At 42.7% G+C, this 24,128-nt stretch overlaps 1 protein-coding gene across 35 annotated transcripts in view; it reads right to left on the bottom strand.

Annotated features, from left to right (window-relative positions):
* Positions 1-24,128, bottom strand: part of Dst (dystonin) — a 434,856-nt gene that overhangs the window by 33,844 nt on the left and 376,884 nt on the right. For all 35 annotated transcript variants that reach the window (XM_076558433.1, XM_076558438.1, XM_076558418.1 and 32 more), the window contains 16 exons: positions 23,908-24,114; positions 20,401-20,520; positions 20,141-20,248; positions 18,664-18,882; positions 14,689-14,892; positions 12,908-13,139; positions 11,624-11,850; positions 10,462-10,584; positions 10,232-10,333; positions 8,113-8,214; positions 6,483-6,656; positions 5,916-6,071; positions 3,900-4,097; positions 3,430-3,558; positions 887-1,057; positions 148-303 (listed from right to left, as the gene is read on the bottom strand). In XM_076558433.1, the coding sequence (XP_076414548.1) occupies positions 148-303; positions 887-1,057; positions 3,430-3,558; positions 3,900-4,097; positions 5,916-6,071; positions 6,483-6,656; positions 8,113-8,214; positions 10,232-10,333; positions 10,462-10,584; positions 11,624-11,850; positions 12,908-13,139; positions 14,689-14,892; positions 18,664-18,882; positions 20,141-20,248; positions 20,401-20,520; positions 23,908-24,114 (2,628 nt within the window). The remainder of the gene's footprint in view (positions 1-147; positions 304-886; positions 1,058-3,429; positions 3,559-3,899; positions 4,098-5,915; positions 6,072-6,482; positions 6,657-8,112; positions 8,215-10,231; positions 10,334-10,461; positions 10,585-11,623; positions 11,851-12,907; positions 13,140-14,688; positions 14,893-18,663; positions 18,883-20,140; positions 20,249-20,400; positions 20,521-23,907; positions 24,115-24,128) is intronic.

Here is a 24,128-nt window from a genome sequence, read left to right as displayed (position 1 = left end):
AATATGCTGCGTATCTGTATGAAATTCTCAAGGAATAAAAAAAATACATCAAAAAAGAAAGTTTTCTAATTACTAAATGGATGTTTCTGACAGGAAGGCAGACTGGTCTCTGGATGTCAGGCGCTTCCAATCTGAGTTCCCACGTACCTTGTGCTCATCGATTTGAAACAAGATTGTGTCCAAGATAAGACTTGGCCGAGAAGCCACATTCAGGGTTTGTTCGGCCTGGGTAAGCCAGTTGATGAAGTCCTGGAGGGAATTGTGGAAGTCCATCGCTAGGTGGAGGGCCTCTTCCAATTTAGTCTGTAAAGGAAGATGGTTTAGTATTTGGTGCTCATCGTGGTTTGCTGTGTTTCAGTTTAATCAAATGGCATTCCTGGAGGGGGTCGCTGCCCTGTGAGGACATGGCATATGTTCCATCAGTGATGGCTACAATCTTTTAGCCAATTGTTTTTTGCTGCATTCAGGAAAATTCCTGAGATTCCCTAGATTATTTTTCTATTGTTTGAAAGAATGACAAAATGCATACAATTCTCATCCGTTTTATGTGAGCGATTATAAAACCTAAGCACAATCCTATCATTCTCTCTCGTTTAATTTGTGATTAGAATACAATTATTTGTAACCTAGAACTTGAGTGGTTCATATTTTAAAAACCGCCAGCGTACAAACCGAGTAACACCTGACCTGCGATAAATCTTTATCTGCGCTGTATCTCTGTTCTCCGGGGTAAGAATACTATGTTTAACTTCATGGAACACCGAGTGTATACCAAAAATATGGACACGAATCATGAAAATGCCACTTCTGGTAGCTCGGAATAAAACCCAACCCGAGAGCTAGCGACAGGCTAACTCTGCCCTGCTGTAACCCTGCAGGCACATACTCTCTTCTCGTTGAGTTTGCTCTTCACCGATTCCCATTTCTCTTTCAAGTTGTTTATGTCTTGGTCGATGTTCGTCTCTGCAGATTTGGGGCATCTTGCGAGCATCTGCTGCCCTTTCTGCATCAAACTCTTGTACGTTTCTTCTTTGATGTCAAAGGCAGTGCAGACTTCCTAAAATGAGATGCCCCCACATCATATGACTTGCCAAAGAACAAAATCTAACAGTTACATATATATATATTTCATTTGTCAAGAAAAGATTTACTTGTAATGCGCGTGTTTTATCTGCCTGTCTGCACAAACGTCACGTGCATGGCTGCTGCCCATGGAGGTCAGAAGAGGTTGAGTGAGGGTGTCAGGTCCCCCTGGGACCTGGAGTTACAGATGGTTATGAACTGCCATGTAGGTGCTTGGAAATGGACCCGGGCCCTCAATAAGACCAATGAGTGCTCTTCACCACTGAGCCGCAGTCCTCAGAGTTTTTTTTTTTTTTAAAGGTCCATTCATTCTAAGCCTCTTATCACATGTTTACCTTTCTGCTTACAGAGCAACCCTGACAGACAGCTGCACTCTACTCAATACTGAAATAGCACGTATGCTTATAGCCACACCCTGTCTTCTGAGAAATCTATCACTGCATGCTGCGTGCTAAGGCCTCAAGCGATGGCTGGCATGCTGTCAAGAGGGGTCTCGCTGCACACTGACAAGTGAGATCCGCGATGCTGCGTCAGCAATTACGTTTCTCTGAGTGTTTCCTCCTCTGGAAACGGAGGGAAACTTCTGTGTCCTTTTTGCCATGATAAAATAACTGAAAAAAAGTTACTGGTACAGTCTAATCCTGTACTCGGGAAACATGTAATGGACAGGAAAAAAAAAGAATCAGTAAAGAAAGATGCGCACGTTGATATAAAGATTCCCAGATTACTGGAGCCACATTTGAGATACCATTTTCATTTATAAATTCTTAAAAGTTGCCAATTAGAATGTTGTGTATATCCTCTATGGCGAATACAGGAAAGTATTGCTAAATTCAAAGTATAACACCAATGAAGCAATAGTTAGAATTCGTTAAAAATTAAAGAACCCAATTTTTAGCACATTGAATTATAACGTGGGTTGAATCACAGTTCTGATAGAAAGTTATACACTCCACATCTTACTGGTATTTTCAGCTTAGTAATTTTTTAAAAATCGAGCCAAGTTTTATAAAATTAACCATTTGAAGTAGACTATTTAGTGATCTGAGTGGAGTCACAATGCTCACTAACTACATTTTCATATTCCTTCGTCCCTGAACACATCGACAGTTTCACTTTTACAGGAGCATCACATCACGAAGCAGCCCCAGGATGTGGCTACTCCACATTTTCTCATCTTCATTGCTAGCACAACCAGAAGGAAAGAAAAAAAACTACTGCCACGGCATTGCAGCTTTAGCACTTGCCAGGAAAGATTGGTTTATTTATTCATTTACTTGGTTTTTCGAGACAGAATTTCTCTGTTGTAGACCAGGCTGACTGGCCTTGAACTCATAGATATCCTCCTGCCTCTTCCTCCCTAAGTGCTGGAATTAAAAGCGTGCGCCACCATGCCCAGCTTAATTTTTAAATTTACGTGTACACGTGTGGGTGCATGTGCACCATGTGTGAGCAGGCGGCTGAGGAGGCCAGAAGGTGTTATCTGAAACCCCGGAACTAGGGCTACAGGTGGTTGTGAGGGGCCATGCAGGTGCTGAGACATGAACCCTGGTCCCCTGCGAGAACAATAAACAGTTTTTACTACTGGCTTATCTTTCTAGGCCCTCTTCAGACTGTAGTCAAGGGAATCATACAGGGTTATACAGAGTTCACTTTGTGTATCCCACCCGAACTAAGTATCTTATACACAGTTGTTTTCTGAAGGTTCCTAAGACGAGCTCTCTGCTTTCAAGTTCTTGTATGTTTTTTTTTAAGTGTAACACTCTGAAGATAGAATTAATTATTAATTAGTTAATAAGTTATGAACTGTGTGAAAGTGCAGTAAGCATTTCCAGGGAAGCAATGAACTACTTGAGTTCACTGAGCTATTAAAAGTCACTCATGGTTTCACAAAGATGAGCAATCTTAGGTTACGAATCAGTAGACAAGACGGCTTTGTCCTCTAGCAAATGGGTCTCGCCCAGTCGCAAGGAGCAAAACCAAACCATAGGGTCACAGGCATATGCCAAGTCTAGTCTGATCATTTTAGAGATGTTTCTTCATACTGCTTATAACGTGGGGTGTGTGTGTGTGTGTGTGTGTGTGTGTGTGTGTGTGTGTGTGTGTGTGTAAGAGAGAGAGAGACAGATAGACAGACATACAGACAGAAAGTGAATGTGTGTTACTCAAAACTGCTAGACTTTTTTAAATCTTTTTTTTTTTTTTTTTTTTTAACTGCTAAATGGTGCTATCTCTGGCATTTACACACAGCGATTTCTGCCACAAAACCTAATCTTTCAACCATATCTTCTTCCGTTACTATTCACACATTACCAGGGCGAGAGCTGTAGAAAATACTGTACATACCATATGTGCGTTAAGCTGCTCCTTGGCTGTTTCTGGCAAACCTCCCAGGGGTTTGGATGCCAAGAGATGGCGCTCTGTGTCAGTCAGCCACTGTTGCAAATCCTCGATCTCACCATGGAACCCTTTGGCCTGCAGTGATTGGTAGTTTTAAGTTTGTGTCACAAGAACTATCACTATCACAAGGTCAAGATGGCCCCAGCCGGGTAAGCCTCTCTCTACATGGAGTAAGAAAGCCAGGTACCAGGACCAGAGGCTCATCACCTGAGCACTCCGTCAAGAGAGCTCAGGATATAAGAGTATTAGGCTAAGAACTGGAGTGCTATCTTCTCATCGGCTCTATATCCCGCTTAGTTTTACTCCTCTCTTTAAAGTATCAGCATGAAACCCCCATCTGTGAATTAGCGAAGCAAATCCACATGACTTTGGACTTGAGCACCAGAACGAGCCTAAGGCTTAGTCTCTTCATTCACCTGGCGCAAGGCACTATCCAGCTGCTGCTTCCTTCGATCGGTTTTTTCCAAAATATCCTGCCAGCGTTGATTTAAGATTTTGAGCTTGTACTGGAGGTTGCTTGCTTCTTCTCCCGCACTCGATGCAATGAGATCATTTCCTGCTTTGTTGACCGCTTCCACGGTGGACTGGTGGGCTAACACGTCGTTTTGGAGCACCTGAAAATGTTAAAAGGATCGTTAGCTGGAAACACAGTAACGGCACTTACAATGCTTGCTTTCCTTTTTCTTTTTAGGGTGTGGGGTGGGGTGGGGAGAGGGTCTCGTGTATCCCAAGCAAACCTTAAACTCAACACATAGCAAAGGATGACTTCAGACTTCTAATCCTTTTTCCACCTCCCAAGTGTGGGAATGCAGGCGTGGAATACCACATCTAGTTTGAGGCACCGCTGAAGGATCAAACCTACTCTTCACGCATACTAGGTAAAAACCCTACAAACTGAACTACACCTCTAGTCCATCGGACTTGCTTTACTTTTCTGGTTGTGAAACAGCCTGAAACAAAAACCTCATAACAAAGTTTCAATAGCAAGTTTTAAAGTGACAGACTTCCTTCCCTTCAATTTTGGGGCTTCCTAGATAAACAGACCTTTAGTTAGATACACCAGCAGCCCCAAAGAGACTGTACAAATGCTGTGTGATACTCTCACTAAAATGGCCTTATAATTGATGCACTACATACTTTTGTAGTGATTATAATTAGATGATTAAAACATTTTCATTGATTCAAGTCCATTTTAATTTAATTTTAATGTTTCAAGGGATATTTTTACTCCTATATATTCATTTTCCAAATATAAAATTATCACATACTTTAGACATATATTTCATAATAACTGTTTTGAAAGAAGAAATATATTCCTTTATTCTATCATTGAAGGGATGCTGGGACTACTAATTTGAAAGGAGTCCTTTCCCTTATGCTAGTTAAGAGGTCAGTAGAGCCCTACCCTACCACTCACTGATGTATGCTTGGCAGTAATAAAGAAAAGAATGTCATCTCTTATCCTATGCAAGACATCATGCATCTGGAGGGGAGTCCAGACCCGGGAGGCTTTCCAGATAAGGGAGACAGCCCCTGGAATACTGCCTTTCTGACTATTCAATCTGTTTCTGAGGTATCCGATGAGTCAGTGTTTTCCAAAGGCACAAGCCCAACTGAGTGAGGAGTCACATTCTAGAAAGCATGCACTTTGACATGGTAACATCAGGAAACACTTCCTCAGGGCCTGAGAGTTAAACACTGCCAGGGTCGACATTTACAGGACAATTGTACAAGATTCCTTCCTCTGACGCTCAGAGGCAGGGGGAGACCCCAAGCAGAGGGTAGAAAGTTTCTTTTAGCGTTGGTTTGGGCAATCCCTAGTCACTACATATTGATCTTTCAAAAATGAAGGGCAAAAAGGCCTAAGAGCTATGTCTAACTAGTCAGATGAACGGAGTTCAAAGGTTCCTACAGATCTCTCGATTAAATAACTGGATTGGGTGTCTTATTTCCTACCTCTATTACACACAGTTCTGATCACCGATGTAGGCAACTTTTAAGACAATTGCCAGATTTCCTACGACGTAAAAGCTTCTATACACTCACACCATGAGAACAAAAATACTGTGTTTTTATGAAGAGTCATTCTGGCAGGCCACTGTTGGTCAGGGACCAGAGGCATTAAAAGCCACGATAGAACAACAGCATTTTCAGCCTGGAATTTTTTAGGCTATTCCTAACCTTAAAAAATACGGGGAAGTTAACTCAATGACAGGTATAATGAGGGACTTAAATCTTTGCTGTTTGCCACGCAGCCCTATTAAAACATAGCCTTGCTACATTTGATAACTGTTGCCCCACACAGTGAGGAAATATTTTTATTGTACTCTCTTAGGCAGCACATGTCAAGCAATTTAATGCCAAATAATCTCTTAAAATCATAAACTTGAAAAACTCAAACATAACAAAAACAGGCGGTTAACAGTACGTACATGATGCTTGGCAAGTTCAATTTCAATGGCCTTCGGGTCTCCTCCAACAGGTTTCTGTTCACTCAGCAAGCCCTTTGTGTGCGCCATCCACGCCAGGAGCTCGTCCAGGGCGTGCTGGAACTGACCCAGCGCCAAGAGAGCACCCTCCAGTTTGTGCTGCCAAGGAGAGAGAAGAAGAAAGTCCACTTAGACTCTGCCGTCATGAATGGTGTGCCCTTACAAAACAAGGGCACATCACCAGCTGTTGAATGCTGTCCAAGTCCATGCTCACGGCTCATGAATCCAGTCCTGTCAGTCAACAACTCTAGTTTGAGATCTCTCTCTCTCTCTCTCTCTCTCTCTCTCTCTCTCTCTCTCTCTCTCTCTCTCTCTCTCTCACACACACACACACACACACACACACACACACACTTGTGGTTAAATATGGTGCAAACAATTTTAATAAGAAAATTTAGATGCCTCTAAAGGTTATTGATAGTAACTGTTAATTTCACTTTTAGTGGTTGTTTCATATTGCTGTCTGAGAGTGTCCGTGTGTAATGTCTAGACACAAGTCTTGGCCTTTACCTGTCTGCTGACGATTCTTTCATCCAGGCTATCCCATATCAATTTCAGCTCCATCAGTGGATCTTGAACAGTGTGCTTGTCAACCTCTTCTGTTACTTTCTTCATCAAAAGTTCTGCTTGATGGTTCAGCCTTTCCATTTCTATCTGCTGTTGATAAGCTTCTGACTTAAATTGCTATTAAAAAAAAACAAAACAAAACAAGGAACATTTGAAAAAAAATCAGCAACTTTAAACCAAAATATTCTAAATTTCACGTTTCTTACAGAAAGCAAAAGAGGTAGGAGTTTCTCTCCTTTATTTAATGTTTTATAAAGTTATCATTTTGGTGTTTCATTTTTATTCTGTACAATAAAACTTAATAAATCCCATGGAGAAACTTCTTATAATATTTTATGATTTTATATTAATGTATATGAAATATGACTAAGAAATTTAGTAATTCCTGTTCTCAAAAAAGCACACACTATGCATTCCCTCATAACTTTTATGTTTTTACAGCTGTTTTATATCATTAATAATTATTTCTATGTCTCACTGTTGATGCAAACTGATTATTATTACCACTAGCAAGAAGGGCTCTTGCTGTGTAGCTCTGGTTGGCCCTTTATCACTATTTTGCTTAGGCTTGCCTCAAACCCATGGCAATCTTCTCGACTCAGCCTCACAAGTATGGGGGACTACACACCTGAGCCATCACAAGTGACTTTAGAAGAACACCCTTTTCCCTGGTCTTTCCTGTATGACTGACAAACACTTCATGACCTTTGTTTTGCCAACCAAACATTTTCTCAACAATAGAAAATATTTATTTGAATCTCTGATGTTAATTAATGGTTAATATTAGAGTAATATATCAATATTACAATGGACTACTGGATAATAAAGCACATGATAAAAGCCTCAATAGTGCCAGGTGGCGATGCCGCACGCTTTTAATCGCAGCACTTGGGAGGCAGAGGCAGGCGGATCTCTGTGAGTTCAAGACCAGCCTAGACAGCCAGGGCTGCTTCACAGAGAAACCCTGTCTGGAAAAAACAAAAAAGTCTCAATAGCACAATCCAAATTTGGCCCTCCCCTCTACATACAGATACCCTTTTAAGATATGGGGATATCTGAAAGGCTGTACATCAAATCCTAGGCATAGTTGCTTTTAAGTATATAGCTTTCGGAGTGAGTTAGAAATCCTGTTCCCCACCCCCTTTTTTGCTCATTTGTCATTCTATAAAGAATAGGATTAATGAAAATAAAACAATCTCTCATTTTTAAAAATAAACACTTCTGTAGATATCATTCTGAAACAGTTGTAGGGCCTGTGAAATACCTCAGTGGGGGAAGAAGTTATTTGCTACCAAGTCTGACGACCTGAGCTTGATCCTCAGGACCCACGTGGTGGGAGGAGAAGGTCGACGACCACAAGCTGTTCTCTGCCCTCCTTACATGTGTGGCACACTTGCGTGCAAACACACACAAACACATAAAGAAATACATGGCATAGAAATAAATAGTACAATTTTGAAGCCAATATATAATGTTTTAATTATGTAAACTAAACAAACCTAAGTGAGAAATTTGGTGAATCGGTAACTTAAAAATTTGGCAGGCCTATACCAACGAGGAGACCCACACATACCTTCAGCTCTTCAATCTGCTGCTTGACGGTCTCAAGATCCGTTCCAATTGGAGTCATTGAGGCTAACTTATTGCCTGCGATATCAACCCAGTCAAATATTGCCTGAAAGATACATTTCCCCTGTGTTATAACAGTAGCTCCGAAATGGCCATGGGTCTGGTGTTATGGGGAAAGGCAATAACTAGAAGAAATTATAAAAGGCGCCTACTTTATAAAACTAAGGTAGTTCACCTGAATAAAAGCTTTAATAATATAAGCCAGCTCTTCAAATGCCAAGTAAATGTCACCTCCAATTCTGCACCAAAGCTAGCCGAAGAATCCTATTCTTAAACTATCAAGCACTTTCAGAGAAAAGTTCATTTGAAAAAGTTTATATATTCAATCACAGAAGTGAAAATTCCCATTTGCTTATATAAAAAGATCAGGAGAGGATCCAAATGTATCAACTTATTCAAATAACCAAGAAGGTCACTGCGGGTCACCTAACCTTTCTATACTACTCAGGTTAACATTAAAATTCTGCACACACATGTGATTAAGATTATCATTACCATGAACTGCAACAGACTTCAGAGTCCACTAGTTTCTATATTCTTTCTAGGTTTCTACACATTTTACAAAGGCTGAGCACACATTTTTTTTTTTAAAGATAATGAACTGAATTAAAGGTATAACCAAATTATTTTACATTTTAATGAAGATGATGGAAGAAGAGAAACCTTATAAACTATCTGGTAATATTTAAATGACCATTAACCAACCCTAATTACTTAAGCAGCAACTTGGGAAGAAAATGCATCTCATCTTTTAATCAAGCCTTGACCCTTATGTAGTACCTAGCACCACATTATAGCTACAGCCATTTAGTAACCCAAGTTGCCATTTATAACCAACAGGACCTATGATGGACCTTATGTCTCTTGCTGTTGGTAAGGAGTATGTGTCAAATCATGGTGTCTTGCCCATGGCTCCCAAGTGACCTCACATAGTAGCAGTACCATCTCTAGCCATGGAAGACAATGCCACCCAGAAGAATTACATTCTGATGCAGCCTTACACACAAAGATGGGAGCCCCAAGTGGCTATCATTGGCCATTGGTTATTTAAGCAAAAAATCGTTACTTTGCTTGGGGTGGGGTGTGTGAAGAAGTATATATATACACATGTACAGGAGTTATAATAAGGTGTTTTTTATCATGAAAAATTTCATGCATTTCCAAAGTTTAAAACCCTTTCTGCTGAGATAAAGCCTGGCTGGCGACATTTATTTTTACAAATATAAGATGAAATGGCATAATGAAAAAGGAAAAAATGTTCTCATATGAGCTTCAAAAAATAATATTCACTTAAGTGTTATGGAAATACTTAAGAGAGGTTTTTCCATGCGGTAAGGAGTCTGGGAGATTAAACTCCTGCCAACCTGTTAGGAAATAGGACAAGGAGGGAGGAAGGGAAGAAATTTCCCTGAGCTGGCCTCAAGAGAACCCTAATATTAAAAGAACAGTTTCTATCTGGCTAATGAACTGAATGAGAACCTTGAAGAGACATGAGAAACAACTATTTTAACAATCACATATACGGAAAAAAGAAAGCACCTTGATACACCCAGTTATGAGCCAATAAAATAAAAATCTATTTTAGTACACAGAGAAAACACTGGCTTCATGTCAGGTCTCTTAATTCTGACTTCAGTTAAACTTGGTGGTATTTTTAGCCCGTGTTTATTTCTTTCATTTTATTTCACTTTAGAAGAGAACTCAGACTCTGTTCCATGTTACCTCACTGCCTGGTGCTCAACCGTTTTTGAAAAATACTGTGTGGGAATATTTACTTTCGCTTAAAGAAAAAAAAAATTAGACTACTTCTTTTCAAAGTAAATTCCACTGATGTGTGCACAAATCCATGTTTACATGTACTTATAAATCCGTACGTCTGATAGGTAAGAAATATCTTCTAAAAAGGTTGAGTCAAACTAGCTGTGGCAATTACAGGAACAGATTTGTCTGCAACTGCACACACAGTCACAGGATTGGGCTGGCTGGTCCCAAAGCGTCAATGTACATCAATAAGTAAGATTCCTGTTTCCAGCTAAAATGAGAGGACGTGGCAACCACCTTACCTGCAATCCATCTTGGTACTGAACGGCAGCCTGCATGGCCTCTTCCAGTTTGTCAACCCGGTCTTTCCAAGCTTTATTTAGAGAATCCCAGGCTGAATTTAACTACAAAACAAAGGGTCCAATCCTTTGAGTGTCAAATTTGTAATTTAAACTATTTGTGACACACATATGTTAGTTGCTAAGTCTTGAGAAAGGCATTCTTATGAAAGTGGAAAACAAGTCATCGGTACCTCATCTATGCTTTTCTTGACAATGGGCTTATCAGGGTCCCCACAGGCAGCGATCAGCTCAGAGCCCAGTGTGGTGACCAGGTCTAGTTCCTCTTGCAGGCCATCAAATTCCTCTCTTATTGCCTAGAATTCAAAACAGAGCCTCAGAACACCATGTAAAACCAAACCAAATCCAAGAAAAGATGTCACACAGAGCTGGCACAGGGATTCCTAGGTGAAATTAGCATCATTTCATTTTCTCTCATTTCTCAAGTTCTTATAGTCATCTTCTCAACAAGAAATACTTTAGAGAAAATAATATCCTCTAATGCCAAATCTTTACTAATAAAGACAAAATACCAGAGCAATTTAAAAAATACCCCAAATACGATAAAGCACAGAAAGACATTTTGTTTTTCACTGATAGTTTGCCTGTATATTCTCAAAACAGACACCAGTAAAATATGAGCACAAAGATTTTATGCAAAGTAATGTATCTGCTGGGAAACTGAGGATAAGCGAGCTCTGGAGTTCCTTGTATGTCATCACCTTAGCCATCACCTGCCAACTGCTGGTATAGCACAAAAGCAATGAAGTGGCCTACCTTGCTTTTCACTGTCACGGTTAAACACACCCACTCAGCAGTGAATATTTAATAAGCATGGACAAAGCCCTAAACCAGACACTGGACATGAAAATGTCAGCCTAGCCTTCTCCAGGGACCCACAGCCCAGCAGGTAGTTGAGGTAAACAGACAAGACAGTAAGTGTATGGTGTGGGTAACAATCGAACCAAACCCTGAAGTGCATCACAGCGGTGGTGGCAGAGATGACATGCTGAGGTAAGGAGGAAGACTGTAAGGTACCATGGACACTCAGAAGAGCACAGAGGAGGAGGAGGAGGAGGAGGAGGAGGAGGAGGAGGAGGAGGAGGAGGAGGAGGAGGATGGTGCCTATGGCCACACGGGGACCATCTGGTGTGTACAAAGCCGCACACCTGTCCTGCCAAGTCAGGGTCAAGCATGAGCAGTGTGGGTGCAGAGAAGAGATCTCCAGAACAATCTCCAGGTGGGATCTGCATGCCCATTATATTCTGGTACTCACGGAGCATCCCACATTCAGAACCGAATACAAATTTCAACGGCATAATTTTTCAGTCACATACAGAGTTGGTGCTATCTTACCTCCGCTGCTTCCTGCTGCTGTTTAACTACTGAGGGGTCAATCCCAGGGTCTTCCAGGTCCCGGATGAAATCTTGAGTGTCTTTTGTGGTAACCACCAATGACATGTGGTCACACCAGAATTTCTCTGCCAGTTCCATAATATCCAGCAATCTGGCCTCCCTTTCTTCTACCATCATGTGTATGTTTTCCCAAATGAAAACCATTTGGTCCAGTTTGTCCTGCACGGCTACACAGCAAAACCATGTCAGCAAAGGTGCCGGTTATTGCCTTTTCAGTGAAAGCAAAACTGGAGCTCATACAGCGAGCAGTTACTTGATTTGCTAAATACACAGAACCAGGGACCCGGTTTTCACCAACTGCAGTCTATGCGTTACCACTGGGCCAACACCTATCACAAATCATGCAAAATCTAGGGGCCTGCTCCGGCTGAACCAAGACTTTTCCTTACCAACGTCGATGCTTAAGGCTACATGGGCTCAAGAAGACCCAAGTTTTCCGAGTTTTAAGTTCATGAACCTGGCCTTAGTCCCAAAGGCAGTAAGTGGTTAACCTAAGACATATTTTCTTACGCTCTCCAAGGATGAGACTGCTTGTTCAGTCTCAGGAATAGGACAAGGATGTGTACTTCTGACTTGCCTCTGGAATACTCTTATTTCTGCTATGTACACGCCCTTCCTTTGACTCACAGAGCACAGCTCTAACCTGAGTGGCTCTGGCTACCATTCCGGTGGTTATGGAATAGAGCAGGCATGCTAGAGAGGACACTAAACCTGTATCCCCAGCTTTGGCTGATTAGCATTAACTTTGCTCTGAGAGCCCAAGAGGCTCAGAGGACAGACACATGGTCTCCAGAGAACCACGTTTTGTCTTCAGCCAAGGGACCTCACAAACTGAGGAAGCCACCAAAGGACTTGTGTACAGGGCACATGGCCGTGCAAGCTCTTCGGAGACCTGGCGGTTTGCTCCACAGTCACGTGTGCAGCAAACAGCGTACAAATCTAGAGCTGTTTTAAAAGTCTTGTTGAGGCCGGGTGAGGTGGCGTGCCCTCAATCCCAGCACTTGGGAGGTAGAAGCAGATGGGTTTCTGTCAGTTTGAGGCCAGTCTGGCCTACCTAGAGAGCTCCAGGCCAGCCAATGCTGCATAGGGAGAGACCCTACGTCAAAAAAAAAAAAATCAAACCAACCAACCAACCAACCAACCAACTAACCAACCAACCAACCAACTAACCAACCAACCAAATAAGGGAACGCTGAATTTCTGCCATCACTCCAGAATGAGTACCTTTGGCAGAGATGTCTTTCTCGGTGCCCTCAGACCGGGCAATCATCTCCTCCCCCCTCTGCCTCAGCGTCTCATACAGTGGCTGCAGCTTCTCCATGTCCACAGACACACTCTTATTTTCACCAATCTGTTCCTTGATCTTTTCAACCTCTGCGGAGATGGACGGCGGCTGCCTCAGACGCTCCATGATGCGCTCCAGGCTCTCGAGGATCTGGTTGATCTTGTCATGAAACTATGAAAAACAAAACAAAACAAAACAAAAAACCCAATGGGGTCATTGTAACGTCGCCTGTAAAATTTCCCTCAGTTAAAGACTAAGGACCCTTTGCCAACATTTCCATGCAAAGTTACATCCAGCTGGGGTATGAAGCCTAAGGTGCACTTCTCTGTGACATTAAGAGAACACAGAGTTTCCCATCTATAATCGAATGTATTCATTAAGTATCGTTCCTTGGCAGCAATATGAATTTTAATCTGTTGCCTAATTTTACATTTCAACTTCTTTTTTTTGGGAGGGTGGGGTGGTAAGTTGCACATTTTGCTGTCAAAACTGATCATTCATTTAAAATGATCATTTTGAAATCCTCAAACATTATACAAGTGCATGCAAAATTCATAGGTGGTTTTGATTCGATTCAAGGGATTCCTTGAGTTATATATTTATTGAATTAAAAAAATGTAAAATTAAACAAAATAAAAATATGCCCAAGGTTGTATCCAAAGTTTGTATCTAATTCATGGTCAAAATACAATTAGAGATAGGAAACAATTAATTTTATATTTATGAAAGCATCATCCACAAGTTCATAAAACCATGTTTACTGCTACTTTCTCTATGAGCCTCAAAGGTGGGTGAGGCAACATTGTCCCAGGAAGTTTGACCTGTCAACTGACACATCCTAGAGTCATCCGAGAAGGAAGCCTCACTTGAGGGACTTCCCAGAGCAGACTGGCCTGTGGCCATGTCTATGGAGGACGGGCTTCATTGGTAACTTATGGAGGAGGGCCCAGTCCATCGTGAGTGGCACCGTTCCCGAGCAGATGGTGCGTGCAGGGCTGTGGGAAAGCCAGCTAAGCAGGGCCTCTGAGGAGGCCGCCACGCTGTGTTCCTCCCTGGGTTCTGTTTCGAGTCCCGCTCAGCTCCTTCCCTGCCATCCCACCATGAGGGACTGTGACCCGGAAGTGGAAGATGAAACAAGCCTACTCCTCCCCTGTGCTGCTTCTGACCAGAGTGGTTTCCCGCAGCAACAGCAGGGGCAGGCACGAGAACACACACTCAGGGTTACAGAAAACGCCACTCCAATGCCAGGGTCTAATGACAAAATCAAAACCCTACAGGTATTCCAAGAGTCAGTTTCTTAAAAAGTGGTTATTTACAAAAACTATTGCCTACTTAATATTCTTATCTTTATTTATCTGGCTTATTGCTCAGGACCTCCTCTAAATGCCTTCTTGGAAATATTCTACCATTAACGACTGAAATACTTTCTTTTCTCTCCCCAGTGTCAAAGACTGTGTTCCACTTATGATGGACATGGGAGCAAGCATCTGACCATTGCTGCAGGTAGGGTTTCCTACTCGCTGAAATTTCCTTTTTATTGTACCCTGGAGCAGGCAGAGAAACCCAAGAGTTGGCTGCAAGCCAACACCACTTCTGAGAGAAAAGACACTATACTCAGAGACAATATAGTCCATACATCACTGAAGATGAAATTCATCAGAGCATCCAATGCTTTGTGTGCCTGGCTGTGCAGAAGAAATTAATTTTTTTCCTGGGTTACCTGAGTTGACTGGGAAATGGCTTCATCTAGTACCACGGCTCGTTTTTTGACATCTTCTTTAATTTGGCTGTAAAGGGTGTCGGCGGCCACATACTTTTCTTGGATATAGACGCCTTCCTTTGGGCTCAGTTCCAGTAACTGCGGCCCAGTCTTGTTCATCTTATCTATGTGAGGCTTGTGCTCGGCTATCAGTTCTCGCAGTTGCTATAATAAACCAAACAGCTTCTCAGTATCTCAGAGTCACACCTCCATGTTACAACCCATCCCACCTCCAATGCATGCAGCTGACAAGAAATGCTAAACAATGCCCTCCCTGCTGCAAGGCACGTATCCCTGTCTCTGCAAGGAGGAGAAAGTCCAACACAGGACGGGACAACTGTCCAGTCACGTGCCTTTTGGGACACAGAGGAAATGGCACTAAAGGAAACGGTGACTGTGCACGCCACAGCAAGAGTTGCCCATTTTCTTTTCTTTTTTGTTTGTTTGTTTTTTTTGAGACAGGGTTTCTCTGTGTAGTTTTGGTGCCTCTCCTGGATCTCACTCTGTAGACCAGGCTGGCCTCGAACTCACAGAGATCCGCCTGCCTCTGCCTCCCCAGTGCTGGGATTAAAGGCGTGCGTCACCGCTGCCCGGCGAGCTGTCCATTTTCACGAGAGCATCATCAGCTGCAGCAGAGGAGTCTGAGCTCCTTGGCCCAGCCATGGCTTAGGGTGCTACTTTCCGCACATTAGTGATACATACGGAAATGACTGGGGGAGGGGACGTCCAGACTAGGAAGAATCTCAGTGGGGAAGAAAGACACAATACCAGGATTTAAAAAAACTTGAGAGGTATGACAGTGACCTAAGCCCACAGGCACTCCATTCACACACGTGTGAACCAGTATCGGATGCTCATATATGTTACATTATGATATATATATATATATATGTGTGTGTGTGTATATATATATATATATAAAAAACTTATTCCATATATACATGACCTACAGACACTAAATGTATCAATTCATTTCCATTAGTTAATTTATTACATTTATTTGTGTGTGTACGTGTAGTTACAGGTAAGGTGGTGAGCTGCTATGTGGGTGCTGAGAACGTAAACCAGATCTCTCTAGGAGCAGCAAGTGCTCTTAACGGCCAAGCCATGTCTCCAGCCCCCTGTTTGTTACTGTAAACTGTAAACGTTTCAAAGGTAATGGATTTATCAAACACACAATAGATGTTGAGCATTATTATAAGGCATAGTTAAAGAAAATGTGTATCCTAAGAAATGTAGCTTAATTGAGAGAGACCTGCTGTTTACATTGCTGAGTAGAGCTGAATTCAAGTGGAGTCACTCCTGTAAATCAGCTGAGGTACTGGGAGCCAGAACAAAGCTGGGACCTCTGAGGAGCAGTGCTTCCTGGGGCCACTCCAGAACCATTCCCACGGGAACCCTTTCTTTAAGAGTCTCTCAGGCCAGCCTCTAAGTGGAGGGCTTGCACTTGGCCCTCATCGGCAGGCCCTTGTCCTTACCCAGTGTATCCCCAGTCTCTTTGTACTACAGCCTCCAGTAGGAGCTTCTGAGAGGGCTGACACTCAGGAAAGGCAGTCTAGAGACAAGTTACAGGTGTCTTGCTGCTTTAAAGTTGTTCTGAAAGCCTACTGAAAACATTTCTACACACAAAGTCTATTATAAAAGTGGCATGTCTAAGCTAACATGTTGCATGAGAGAGCATGGACAAGCCACAGTGGCAATGCATGTTCTGGTCTAGATCTTACTTTCATTCTATATTCCTTGTGCTGAATCACAGACTGGAGGTGGTAATGGCTCCATCAGCCAAAACGAAATCACATGGTAAAGAGAGCTGACGAAGTTACACGTATGTTCTACTTTTGTATTACAGACGGCAATGCTTGAAAAATAACTCTAAACTCAATAGCCAAGACCCTCAAGGGAAATGCAAGGCTCCGGCTGAAGTTTCTTGAACTGCCTGGCCAGCTTGTCTGGCGGTGCTGCTGAGGTGATGAGCCTTTTATATGGCATCCTGTGACAGGCCAGAGAACATTTATTAGGTGTCTACTTGGACGTGTGTGTGTGTGTGTGTGTGTGTGTGTATGAGCAAACAGCCTTTGCCTGGATGTGGTGTTACACACTTGTAATTCCAGCAGTCAGGAGGCTGAGACAGGAGGATGGTGAGTCTGAGGCCAGTCTGGATTACATAGGGAGAACTTCTCTCAGGGGTGAGGGGTGGGGAGTGTGGAAACCACATGCCTTTGCCTCACATGTGACCAAATAATTCTTGAGGTCATTGTGCTGGAGAAATCTCACATGACTTAAAGGCCTACAGCACTTGATAACAGAGCCTCTGGAGGCTATTATCATTTCCAGACAGGTCTTCTCCCTAATCCGTAGATCTGGACTTAGAAAAGAAATGCTTTTGGAGGGCTGCAAAAAACTATTTAGTCTGAACAGTTTGGAGACATATAAGGCTATAAGAACTTTGTCTTTCCCTTGATATATATGTGTAACCATGTGTTTGTTTTACAAGTTCAGAGATTATGCAAAAGAGAAAATCAATTCTATTTTTAAGATTTTAGCTAATGAACCATTTCTTACCACTAGGTGTTATTCTAAAAGCAGTTGTTTCAAATCACTTATGATAGAGACGTTTATGGTCCATTTTACACTAAGAGTCATTCATTGAACAATGACCAGGATTCTGAGACAACACATCTTTATACTGGAATTGAATTCAATTCGACACCATTTGTAAATCTTTTGCTAGTTGAATGGTTTAGATGAGACTCTGTAAAAATTCAGTGTGGCCATAAACTGTTCTTCTAAGCTCTCATGTGAGTAAGTGCTTCAGCTAGACAGCCTTCCATGCCCATGTGCTAGGGAGGTAAAGGAACAAGATCAACGGGCAGGAGCCGGGGAAGCGACTCTGTGGATAAGAGCATTTGCTGCTATGGCGAGGACCTGGTTTTGATTCTCAGCACCCACATGGCAGCTCATTAACTGTTTAGAACTCCAGATCCAGAGGATACAATACCCTCTCCTGGCCTCGGGGCGCCGTCCACACGTGGTGCAGGCAAAAGACCCAAATATACAGAATAAAAGTAAGTAAATCTCTAAAAGAGTACTCAGTTCATCATATCTTCTACAAGATGTTGTAGCACATCGTGGGTTGATTCCCACCCTCTCCTGATCAGTCTCTGACTTCATCATGGGCAGATCATGGACAACCGGGTTCTCAAGCCCGCAAACATGAAGAACTCCAGATCTTCTCCAGAGACTCGAACCCTCTCTCAACCAAACTCTTGTAAATGTCAAGTGATGTCAACAGTTAAGTGACGGCTAGAGGGGCGGTTTCATAATGCCAGAGTTCCACTTCATATGATTAGGTCACCTCGGCACTGTCTTACATAGTGGAGGTGGTGACGGCCCTAGCATGGACTCGATGGCCCTGTCTCCTAGCCACCAGCCTATGTTGATACCTCAGCCGGTTTCTGTCTCATAGCTTTTGTGACATTGCCGTTTCGACAGATGCATGCCCGTGTACATTTCCTCCAAACTCAATGGCTGTGTATGTGTCTTCTGTACACCTCTACTCTACTTTTCAATGTTTTAGATGGCTCTGGGCACTACACATAAAGCACAGAATGTCTTCAACATACGTACACAGAACATCAACATACATAACTGAAAGCACCTCAAAAGCTCACGCCACTAACATTTTAAAATGGTATTATTTTTCCTACCCAGACAGGCTGTAGTATGTATGCACTACCATATGAAAGTTGTGATGTATGCAGTATGTGGCAGCTCACCAGCTGTGAGGGAGTGCAGACATCATCATCATCATCATCATCATCATCATCATTATTATTATTATTATTAAAACGCCCCGATTCTGTACGTGTCTAACAGCTCTTTACACACACCATCAACACCACTACCCTGGTTAGTGGCTCTCTCTCCAGCTCTCACCCGGTGCTCTTCCTGCTGCCGTCTCAGAGTTTCATATTCCAGGGCCGGGGCAGGCAGCTGGGCGATGATTCTTTGTGTTTCTGTCAGCCACGGCCAGAGTTCCTCATACGTCTCCCAGAACTGGCTAACGAGGGACTGTGCCCGCTCCAGCTGCAGGTGCCTCTCTGAGTTTATCTGGCAGATGGCATCATAGTTCTTCAGTATCTTATCCAGTTTTTTCTAGAAAAAGAGATGAGGAAGGGTGTTTGCCGGGCTGGATGTTGTAGTTCAGGATGCTTTGACTAGTTCTGAACGTGTGTGGCACAGAGTAGGGGACACAACAAATGTACACGAGATAAATAAATAAAAGGAACCTGTTCACATGAACTGTTTCTGTGCACACACCCATGTTAAATTAAAGAGGACACAAGTATCACTGAATTCTTCAGACACAAGAAGCAGAATTCTCCAGTACTCTTACACTGTTCCCAGAGTTAGAAAGTAAGTTTCATACAAGTCTACCAGCATTGGCATTATTACCTGGGGGGGAAAGGAAGATTATCTTTTACAAATGAAATCATAAGAACAAAAATCAATTAAAAATAGAACCAATCCCATGCATGGGAATCAACGTAGGCCACCGTGCTACACACTAGTGTTGTGAGGTATAGTTACCTGAGAGTGCAATGTGAACTCACAATAAAGTAAGAGGAGGAGAAAGGATAACAGCCTGATAAACTACAAGTCAGGACGGAAATTATTTCATGGTGATCTGTATTTTCTATTTCTGAATTCTTGAAAAAATAATTCTTAGTTATAGACTAATAACCTGCCCTTGTACAAATGAAAATGAGAAAATATCATTATACTATACAATCTGTAATTTTATCTGCAGTCTACCTGAAAAGGAATATATTTTAGGTAAAATGTAATTTAAGGCATGGATGTCTGTATATCATTATTTGGGGTCATATACTTACCTGGAAGTATTAACACTTAGTCATTTCTTTAAGGTATTCAGATGTCCATTAAGGTTGTGCTAACAACTCCTACCTGTGGATGGTTTTCTACCAATCTGAAGAATTATTAAAACTACATATACCCATTGCTTCCTTAGCCATTAGATCACTGTTCCTATTGCCTTAGCGTAACTTTAGACAGAATGAAGATCTATGTGTTTTGGATTTTATTTCAGCTTAAAAGTTGCAAATGTTCCCGAAGTGTAAGGCCCAAAGCTGACATGTCCCCTAAGCATTGTAACAGTAATACAGCTAATACTGATTAGATTGATTGAATGATCAATGTGTGTCTGTGTCAGTTAATCAAGGAAACTTTTAACAGCTCAGATGCATTAACACAGACTGTCCCGGTTTAAATGTAAGGATTCTGTCGCTTAAACAGCAGCTGCAGATAAAGAGAAGGTGCCCTTCCGGAATTCAGTGCTCAGTGGATGCTATTCATGTGAGGCTCACTGCCTAGCATATGGACAAGGTGGTACCTTCATTGACTGCTTTTCCTCTTCGCTGGATGTGGTCATGATTTTATGTCCAGATTTAACAAGTTCATCAACAATATCCTTGTGTCTCAAAATATCCATGGTGAATGCCTGTGATTTACCAAACAAAGACAAAATACAAAGTTGAAAATAGCAAGTTACCCTGACAGGGTCTTGGGAAGCAAAACCATGTGAATGTATTTTCTAGACTCGGAGCCTGGCGATGCATAACTTGGACAGCAACTGAAAATGTATTTCCTCACCTTTTGAACCTGCAGCTGAGCAGAGGTCTGGTCTTGCTCAAGCCTGATGTCACCCAGAGACATTAACTTCTTCTCTATTTCAGTAATCCAGGATAACTCAGCCTCTGCTGCTTGCTCAAACTAAACAAAAGATAATAATTAGGTCAGCAAGTTCCTGTGGCTGGTGCCAGAAGAATTACCTATTTACGTTGCTTCTAAATACTCCCTTTCCTAATTGGAGACTCTTGGTTTCTCTTTTCATAGCATGCTAAAATAAATCATGAGTGACTGAGTGAGAGAGCGAAGAACTCTGTCCACAAGCCCTTATGCCCTGCAGTGTGGTAACAGAGCATGGAGGCAAGGAGAGCTGGCTCTGTGGCCTTCTGCTCGGGCGTCTCAGTATCCAAACATAACTGTTTTAAAAGCTGACAATACGATACCATTTTAAGTTACTTTTTCCTGTGACTTCAATTCTCAGATGGGTAGGTAGCACTGTGCCATCAAAGTCCCTGGCTACTAATAAAAGAATGAAAGTTTCCCATTTCTTTATTGTATGTGCATATATATATATATGTATGTATATATACATATATATGTATGTATATATAAATGCATGTGCAAATAGCTATATCTGTGTATGAAGAATATACTCAAACCATTCATGTAAACATCTCATTTAATGCTGGACTTTAAACATGTACAAGATCATTCAGAAATGTTCCAGTTTATTTTCCTCACTGTAACATTAAATCATAGGCATGGCAGAAAATTTTAAAGCACAGAAAAATAAACAGAAGAAAATTAAAATCCACAGTTCATATTGTTGAAGTGGCTGGGAAAGTCAGACTTGTAAAATACCCTATGGACACTTCCACATCCGGCTTCTCTCATTTATTAGGAATATTCCCCACATTTTGTTTTTGACCCTTGTGTTGTCAGAGAGCACGAGTGTTCTCAGTGTCTTGCATCAGATAAACTCTTAGTGCTGTTCTGAACTGAGCAGGGATCAAAAGGTGGAGGAGTGATACCGTCACCCCCACAGAGAGATGAGAAGCACGAGAGCCTCAGCTGGAGGAATGGACGGGACGGACATCTCCTCAGCTGGAGGAATGGACGGGATGGACACTTCCTCAGCTGGAGGAATGGACACCGCCTCAGCTGGAGGAATGGACAGGATGGACACCTCCTCAGCTGGAGGAATCCAGCCCTGCCTGAGTGTCCCACTTCCCAAAGTGGGAGCAGAAGAAGACAATTAGGTAAGAAAAGACAAGGGTGGGGCTGAAAAGTAAGTCAGAAAATAATTCTACCTTAAAGAGTCTACAATGTCACAATGTAAACACACGGGAAAATGGAATAGATCAACTTTCCTCATCCCAAGGCAAGTAGAACGCCGGCATGACATACAGGACGCTCCTGCAACATGAGGAGGGAGGCAGAGCACCTTGGACCTTGGGTCCCGGGGATCAATACCCCAAGGGTGGTATTTCTTTGCATCTCACCTACCCAAGATGAAGTACAGAACAAGAAGCCCCCCCACACCAATGGATACAGACGCAGCCCTGCAGAGTCCTGTTCTCCCTAGCCGAGGACACAGGAAGGGGAGGGGCGGCCTAGCAAGGCAGAAAACAGACAATACTCCCTCCATGTCAATGGAACGCCAGGGAGCGAAATGGCAGCCCCCGCCACTCATGCCAAGAGGAGCAGCATGAGGAGCCGAGGATTTCGCCCTCGAGTCTGCGACACTGTTCCTAATATCCCCTTCAGGATGAGGTTAAGCAGGAGCCCAAGCTCTATCTCCAGTGACTCAAAACTAAGTTCCCTCCTGCAGTGTAAAGGGAGGATGGTACTGTGGAGTCTGGAGTCGCTCTGTCGGGTAGTGATGAGGCACTCTCCTTTGCTCCACTCTGGTGGCATCATGACAGACCAAGTGAAGAGACAGAGTTCTCCTCGTCACCATCATGGCCTCCCTCACGGTGCAGAGTGGGAAATGACCAGTCCCACACGACAAAAATGAGTCATGTGCCCTAGAGCCTGAGGGAACCTGAGCTTTCACCTCTCCTGGCCACATTCCTGGTGGCTTCTGCCACACTGAAAACGGGTACAGGCAGATGAAATCAGAGCTTAAATCCATATAAAAACTAGAAAGATTCATCTGCCCCTGCCTCCGGAGTGCTGGGATTAAGGGTGTAAGCCACCATGCCTGGTCAATATTGTTTTCTTTAAGGATGGATATTTTAATAGTTTAGGTTTAAGAACAATGACATTAACCTGATTAAGCTTCAATGCATGCTAACCAATATGAACTCAACTTGTAATTCAGCCTGTACCTGCTTCATATCACTCAACTAACTGAACACAGTCAACTGCTCAAGAAAACAGTGCACCCAAAGGACAGAATATTTGTCTTTTTACTCAGAGAAGGCTTTGGTGCCGGCCCGGAGATGTTCAGATAAATTTTAATGGAAAAAAAAAAAGTCAGTATTTTAAAATAGCTGAATAAACTTCACAAATAAATATGCCCACGTTCCTACAACAATGCGGCATACAAATCCCTGAAAACTGTAAACTAGGCAGGCGAACACATTCCTCAGGCATGAATGCCCCTCACAGAAACTTCCTAGGCAGGGCCTTGCTATAGCGGTCTGCCGTCAGCCTTTGTGATCCTCGACTATTAAAGTAAGGGCAGAGCATGGAGCTTTAGAACCTACAAATTACAGTTACACAATGCTAGAAAACCAGCTTTGGAGACTCTCTCCCACAGTCTGTCTGTGCCTCCTGCTTCTGCCTGGTGTGACTGAAGAGGTTAGCCACCCATCTCCCGCTTGAGGTACCCTACAAAATCATAGAGCCCCATACAAAGTTTGCCATCCAAACCTGATGACTTAATGTAAATAGCCACAGAGATTTCAACAGAGGCTTAACTATGCACAATCAACGTCTAAGCCCGCTTCACGGCCCACCATTTCCCACAGGGCTGTGGCTAACAGCAGAATTCTCTAAAACTTGGGAGTAGAAACTGTGTAAGCCACAGGCAGGTCAGAAATTATCATTTTTTCCCTTTTAGTCATCTTTGGAAGAAAATTCTACGTCACCAAGAACTCTTTCCTTTCAAAATACAAAGACTTTTTCTTGCTGTAGCAGCATGCCAGCGCACAGTTAATACGGACCTACATACTAATTCAAACTATTAACTTACAGATACATCAGGTTAAGTCTAGGCACTACGCTAGTATGAGCCACATGCACATATATAGATACAAAGCATTCGGTTTGGAAAGCAGGGCTTGCCTGTGTGTGGCAGAGTGCTGTCTATGACGTAATGGGGGCAGATGGTTACTGGCAATATGCAGATTAGCAGTGCCCTGGTGCTCAGGCGTAGCCCAGCAAAATTATATTAAAATCCCTGAGTTCATTTCTGAAGCACGGCGATCAGAATGGAAACGCAGCACTAGACATGCTTGTTCAGGTCAAGACCCTGGGCAGTTGGAGAACGTCTGTGGCCCAGAAAACAAGGTACTGGGGTCCTACCTGCTGAGACCGCAGAATGGCAGCATCGATCTCTTCCACTTTCTGAGTGATGGTGTCGCTCACCAATCGGTAGCGCTCGTTGTCCTCAGCTACCATTTTCTCGAGTCCTTCTCTCGCCCTCCAGGGTACCAGTTCCAACAAAGCGCCGCTCACTTCGTTAAGAGAATCCAGTAAGGCTTTGTTGCTCTTAACTTCTTTCTTCAGTTCCTTGAAAACATACG

Source organism: Peromyscus maniculatus, chromosome 21 (assembly GCF_049852395.1).
Source record: "Peromyscus maniculatus bairdii isolate BWxNUB_F1_BW_parent chromosome 21, HU_Pman_BW_mat_3.1, whole genome shotgun sequence".
NCBI classification, from domain to species: domain Eukaryota; kingdom Metazoa; phylum Chordata; class Mammalia; order Rodentia; family Cricetidae; genus Peromyscus; species Peromyscus maniculatus.
This window is presented reverse-complemented; position numbering and strand designations above follow the sequence as displayed.